The 7,269-nt window shown below is 29.8% G+C and overlaps 1 protein-coding gene across 1 annotated transcript; it reads right to left on the bottom strand.

The window, feature by feature from the left end:
* Window positions 1-491: 491 nt before the first annotated feature.
* Window positions 492-4,052, bottom strand: LOC134681857 (uncharacterized). Its single transcript, XM_063541501.1, has 3 exons — window positions 3,732-4,052; window positions 1,794-2,030; window positions 492-815 (listed from the first exon to the last, which is right to left on the bottom strand). The coding sequence occupies exons 1-3, from the start codon at window positions 3,781-3,783 to the stop codon at window positions 559-561; spliced, it is 546 nt and encodes a 181-aa protein (XP_063397571.1). The 5' UTR covers window positions 3,784-4,052; the 3' UTR covers window positions 492-558.
* Between the last annotated feature and the right edge of the window lie 3,217 nt (window positions 4,053-7,269).

Raw genomic sequence — 7,269 nt, 5'->3', positions numbered from 1 at the left:
GACAGATGGACGAACGGACGGACGAAAAAAAAAGAACGAATGAAACATATAGACAAGAAAACATAATGCCCATAAAAGAGGCATTAAAAGTATTGAAAGAAACTGTATTAACAGAAATGAACAGCAAGACTAGAACTAAAAATAATCCCACTTTGTTTAAAACATCAGATTACTTTTAAGTAGTGTTATTTCCATTTAAAGACGATTTAAAAAAATCTCTCTTCGTTTATTTCTAAGGTCTAACACATACATTCTCCTCACAAACTACAGAGCAAAATTGATTTAAACTTTGCCATAATCATAGTTAAAGATTTACTTTTTATTTTGTTTTATTAAATTGCAAATCATATAAATTTGAAAAAATAGCTGACAATATATATCATGTTATATAGATAATAGATACAAATATTTATCTTAGTAATGATTGAAAAGGTTAAACTTCACAAATTAATGATAAAAAAAAGATAAACAAAATTTGTCTTAATAATAAAGAAAACATAACATCTTAGTAAAACTCGAAAAAAATGACCTCTGAGTGTAAAGGAAATTATACTTTGTTTAAAAAAATAACTGATATAACATATAAGTGCCTATAAAAGTTATGTATGTTATATGTAAATTATCTGCTGCAGCGATTGGCCCATTACAGAAATTTCCCCGACACATTGAAACACATGTGGTTGTTTCACTGTCTAAACGATATTCACACAAAGAATCGTTGCTGGTTTGGATATTCTTCAGCTTTTTGAAAACTGTTGTATTAAACGACCAATTAATGCCATCGCAACATGTTCTGATATACGCTTTCACAAATCCTGAAATATAGAAAACCCTTACTTATTTTACATCGTTAATATGCAATTTGAATAAGTTGTGTTTCTTTAATGTCGTCACGTATCCCTCATTGGGGATTTTTAGATGATAATAAGATTGAATTTCTAACAAGAAAACATTGATCAGTTATTTTTTATCACGATTTTGTTCCACAGACATGTCACCATAGAATAGGCAGGCTAACTACTATTGTCATTTGTTCCTCAGAGGATGATAATGTCAACCTTTTGTTTCTACTAACATCAAGGTTATATTAGAGTACTTTTTATAAAATATTACACTGTTAATTTAGGCTGGCGCTTTAAATCGACAACGAGGTCAGGGGACCAATTATATGGGATAATTTCAAAGCATTTACCTAGCCTAAGTGAAAACAAAATATAAAGAACATTTTTTTTCTGGCAGATCTGAAAAGAATAATTTGTCTTTAACTTCCTGATTTATCGGGAGTTTCAGAATGAAAGAACACCTGTAGCGTTCACGGTGGTGCATGCTTGTAATGCAAAACATTTCATTGTTCCACTTTAACTCGTTTGATTTATTTTTGGTCGATTTCGTATTGCTCAATATATAGTTCTATCTTGTATGTTTTGTAGGCTGTTGTCAGTATTTTCCTCGTTTGTCTTTCGACCATTATGTTGTTCATTTTCTTTGACTTTGTTTTTCTTCACTTGGTAAATTGTATTTTCCTCGTTTGTTTTTCGACCATGATGTTGTTCGTTTTCTTTGAATTTATTTTTCTTCACTTGGTATCTCCCCCGTCCCCCCTAATTTTTTTTTTATATATCTTAGTAATGATAGAAACGGTTAAACTTCACAAATTAATGATAAAAAAATGTCTTAATAATAAAGAAAACATAACATCTTAGGAAAACTTGAAAAAAGGACCTCTGAGTGTAAAGGAAATTATACTATATTATATATTAAGACTGTAAAATTGTTTTTGTTTAAAAACATACCCCCTCCTTCATATTCCTCTACGCAACAATAGTTATGTCCAGCCAAAGCACTACAATTCTGTACGTACGGATCATTCTTATAATCTCTCATAAAAACATCTGTATTGTTTTTATATTCATACATTAGCTTAGTGTGTAGCTCTTCCATCCTTCCGGTGTTTACCTGACAGTCATTTTTACCTTCTGCGTTGGAAGAGTCCATGCAGGCAAAACACATTCGAGTTTCACATTTTGTTTCTGAAATATTCAAGAATTATATCATTTAATATTACTTTAATTTCGAAACGATTACAATAGTACCGCCCCCGTAGTTTCGTTTCGATCAGATAAGTTTTAAATATGCTTATATAGAAGCGAGCCATCTTTAATTTATTTTTAAAAAAAATATTAAAAAAAGGTTTGAGGGAATTTAACGGTCAAGCCAAAAAGTGTTGGATGCATGATTGTCGATTACTAAAGAATTGTTGCTATTTTATAATATTGTTAGTTAAAAATTTGACATTTACCTAATTTAAAAGCACATGATCTGTCTCTTGTATATACAAAGTGAGAAAACGACTGCGACTGCAACATATTTAAGTTTGAATGCCTATGTGATTTATATTTTCTTTAAAATTCAATTCAAGAAGTTATAATTTTTAGAATAGCTATTTTTAAAGATTAGTTTTTTTACATTAATATTCATAAAAAATTAAAGTTAAAACAATAACATGGATAAGATAAAAAAACAAACAAATAAACAATACATTTTGAATTTAAAATCCTCAAACTAAACTTAAACACGAATAAAATATAAAGCAGTATCAAATGTGATAACGTCTTTGTTAAAAGAATAATCATTTGAAAAGAAAATATTTTTCCACGTATTGTTATTCTTGGAATTTGTATTCTTTTTATCGTACAGTTTATTTTTAGTGCATGTGTAAGGGCATATCATATAGAATAGAAGATACTTTGTTCTTACCCATAGGCACACAAGGTATAACAATCAATTTTTAAACAAGTACAAAAGCTGAAGGAAAAAAAGAATACGATTGACAGAATATGAATGGTACAAATAAAAAAGAACACACAATACACCTACAAAAAGCTTTTTACATGTATTATTCATTCTGATGAATTTGTATTGCACCTATTGTAAAATGCAATTATAAATTCAAATGATGGATAAGAAGTTTTTTAAATTTTAAAGCAAATTAATATATACCCACACATTATAAAATTATTTAATCCACGCAAAGAAGAACTGTTCATCCTCGTTTAAAAGGCTTAACATTTTCACTTTAGAAAACGACCATTTAACTTCAAAAAGGGGGGGGGGGGTATTTTTTTCCTTAAAAATATTCTGATCCCCAATTGGATGAAGAAATACAAAATTTTGGTCAAGCAGATGACAAATTTTTTTATTCTGAATCCAGATTTGCCGTAACTAACGCCGTTAAATTTTCAAAACAAAAATTTGAATAAGAGCTTCGAAAAACTGAAAAATGTTAGTGCTTTGTGCAAAAGTAAATGCTGAATCGGAACATTTGTTTTTGATCATATCAAAATCTTTTTCCTAATAAAAATTTCTTTTAACAGATGAGTCAGTGTCTGTAAATAGTTTTCTAGACTTCAGTGTTTCACTATTCGTCTTCCGATCACTGAAGTTTGTTTTGTGAAAAGCTTGGTTTGAAATGAACTTTGTTTTTGTTATATAAATAAGGAGAAACAAATTGTTACAAAAACTTGTATGTGCTGAGACACAGCATCTCATATATATCTGGTGTAGATCAATTAATAATATTAAGAAAATGATTGAAAACATTGATAAATTGACAGAGAAACAAAAATCTGAGTTTTTCAAACGGCGTGGTGATTCCGTTTTGCTATAATCAAATTATTTGAACAATCGTGTACAGAACACTTGAATACTCGGTTCGAAACTTAAAAACTTACCGAAAATAAAAACAACGAAGAATAGATGTCCTATGATCCAAACTGTCTTCATTTTGACGAAGTTTTAAATTGATAATTCGAAGAAAAACACCGAGCCGTTAGTGAATTGTTTCGAATCACTAGTTTTTATAAATATAGTAAACATGTAAAAATTAAGTTAACCATATTCTGTCCTTTGTAAAAAAAAAATAGATACCGAGAAAGATCTTATTTCTTGTTTAATTTTTTGGGTGCAATGATGTAGCTAATAAAGTATAATTTCTGAAATTTATATAATCCGCTGTATTCAAGGTAGAATCCTTTTAAATTTATTTGTTGGATGAGAATCATTGAACAAACGATACAATGTCAACCATGTCGACGACAATTGGAACATAAGTAAATGCACATACATACAGACAAAAAAACAAACAGTATAGGAAGATCTAGGTGCATTTTATTTTGCATGCAAATACCTTATATTACGGAAGTTTTCTTCTGCCATTTGTAAATTGTTTTTGGCCTCATTTTTAGAATCGGCTTACAAAAAATTACCGTTGTAATATTAAAGGGGCACTAGCTACGAGATATATATTGAAAATCTAAAATATGAATATTTTGGTTCAATCAATAATAAAAGTGAAATAGTTGAATAATATTTAACTTTTAGCAGAAAGTATGGGCCAATTTTGACAAAGTAAGCGAAGAAACGTTGAAAATTAATTATTAGCTTGCAAGTGAATCATTCGACCTCATTGAATCCTTATTTACTTCAATTTAACCCCTTAGTTATAGATGGAAACCGCACCATTCGTGCATGATCAGTCTTTTAAAGGAAAATAATGTCAATATTGAAAGTGAAACAAAGGTAAATTATTTCATTAACTGATTCGTTCGACAAAAAATTGTTCTTATATACAGATAACAACATTAACATATATTTTAATATGGAATTAAATAGACCTAAACAAAACCAAATGCACGATTTCGCTTAATTTATTTATATTTATATACATGTATATATTTGATACGTTATATGATCATCGGAGGTTTTACGAGGTCAACTCCATATCTATTTAGAAGCCGTCTAGACTTAAATACACACGTAACGAAGCTAGAATTTATCGAACCATTAAGTGAAGTACTCAGTTACTATGAGTAAAAGGATAAATATATTGGGTATACAAGTTCCTTCTAGCGCATACCTATCCGTCGAGTAGTATTCATCTGACCTTGGTCTCATTCCATGGACCAGTGATCAAGGTTCAAGCTACGGGGTCATCTCAGTATCTCATATAATATGAGCATGAGGTAACTTATATTGGGTGTATGAAATGTCGGATTGGCAGATTTCATTTGACGGCGACTTTAATTTCATTGTTCATTGAACAAGGTTTTTCTATCGTTTAGTCTACTTGTCAGATATTCTAAGCAATATGTCAATTTTTGTTCATATATGAATGAATCAATAATTCTTTTAAGTGCAACCTGAATTGCCATTATATAATACATATGATATGCACATTGTTATTTTCAGCCAGCCTTATAGGCATACGAAGGAAAGATTAAAAGATGTACGGGACTGTAATGGAGGGTTCAAATGACCTTGGATGTATTTTCATGGTTCACTGGTTAATGATAAGTTCTGTTATTTTGTCAATATATCAGATACCTTGCAGTAATAGGTCAACTATATATGGCGTGTGGAATGATTGTAAGGTGTACATGTTTAAAATTGAGAATGGAAATGGGGAATGTGTCAAAGAGACAACAACCCGACCATAGAAAAAAACAACAGCAGGAGGTCACAAACAGGTGTTCAATGTAGCGAGAAATGTTTGTATGCATGGTTCATATGACCTTGACCTTATTCTCAGGATTCACTTGTCAATATTGTGGTTTGGTCTGTTTCTCATGTACTGTTATCGATAAGGCCACTGTAGTGGTGTATGGAATGATTACAGGGTGTACTCGTTTGTCTAGCATTGTTCTCATGACCTTAACCTCATTTAAATGATACATTGATCAATGATAAGATTTTGTGGTTTAATCCGGTTTATTGAAAGGGCCACAAAATTTGGTGTATGGAAAGATTACAAGTACATGTTTGTCTAGCATTGTTTCATATGACCTAGTTTTAATAATACATTGATCAATATTAAGATTTTGTGGTTTGATTTGCTTCTCCTGTACTTTTTTTTTCGATAGTACCTTAATTTGTGAGTTGGATGATTGTAATGTGTAAATCTCTGTCTAACATGGTTTATATGCACTTCATATCATTCCAATAATTCATTCCTGAATGGCACAAAAAATAAACGAATTGGTACAAATAAGTGAAATTATAAAAAATAGAGAATGGTAAGGTGTGAAAGTATACAGAATAATTGTTGTATATAGAAGAATTTGGAATATACAAAACTGAATATAGAGATGAACAATGTACAGAGTAGAGAAATCATTTAATTATAGAAATTGTCGAGAGTAAAATCATTGCCATGCGATTTTTATTTTAAAAGATAAAAATACCGTAAAAATTAAACAAAAACAAAAACAGACATTATGTACCCTACTACGGTCCCTGGCAGTTTCATTTACCCATGGAGTAGTTTTATTCAGTTTATACCAATTTGTAAAACACCAATGCAGACCTGTGCCTAAAATAAATGTCAGTTTACTTTTTAAAATTGAGTTGAGTAATTTTTTTTAACATAAAAGAATGAATTTGAAAAATATGTACGTATTGTCTTAATTCAAAACGTATTATACTGAGCAACCCCCGATCCTACTTTACATCAACTTTTTTGTACTGCATTTACTTCAATCAGGCAAACACTTGAATATATGGTAATATTAAAAGTCATATGAAACGAGTGACCGGTGAAAAATAATGTTATTTTAGTTCTTGAACCAATGCATACAAACATCATAAACTTAGTCTTCTTTCTGTGCACGATTTTACCATTTTTTTCGCATAAATTTCGTAAAATCGTCAATTTATTTTTAATCGGTCAGTGGTGTGAAAATATGGCAGGTAATTGAAGTTCGTGTTTTGCAAACAGAAAATTTGTCGGGGAATTGCTTCTTCTAAATATGAACAAATTTCTTCCAAAAAAAGTATATGTACATAAGTTTTATATTGAAAACTATTCGTTGAGTTATAAAAAAACATATGCAATATTTTTTTTATTATTATTCTTATGACTTTAAAAGCAATGAATACAAAACTATTTAAATGTACAATCTATAATGAGGAAGAGAAAACTCTGAAATAAGTTTGTATCATTATTATGTGAATCATTTTTAACGGTAGAAAATTTTAATAGATCTGTATGGTAGTCAACTCAAACTGAGATAACTTCTAATTTTGAAAAGAAATTTTGAATCGATACTATAGACATAATAAGTAAACTTTTTGACAGGCCGGATCTTATCTCATAGCAATTGTTCAAGGTCAAATTATGTTATCGTTAAGACATTTCTAAGACACGAAAAGAAATGTGTCAACTGCAATTAGTTTTGAAGTGTTTGTTATGTGTGTTTGTTTATTTGGCAGTGT

The sequence above is a fragment of the Mytilus trossulus genome, chromosome 8 (assembly GCF_036588685.1).
Source record: "Mytilus trossulus isolate FHL-02 chromosome 8, PNRI_Mtr1.1.1.hap1, whole genome shotgun sequence".
NCBI classification, from domain to species: domain Eukaryota; kingdom Metazoa; phylum Mollusca; class Bivalvia; order Mytilida; family Mytilidae; genus Mytilus; species Mytilus trossulus.
The sequence above is the reverse complement of the archived record's forward strand: the minus strand, read 5'-3'. Positions and strand labels throughout refer to the sequence as shown.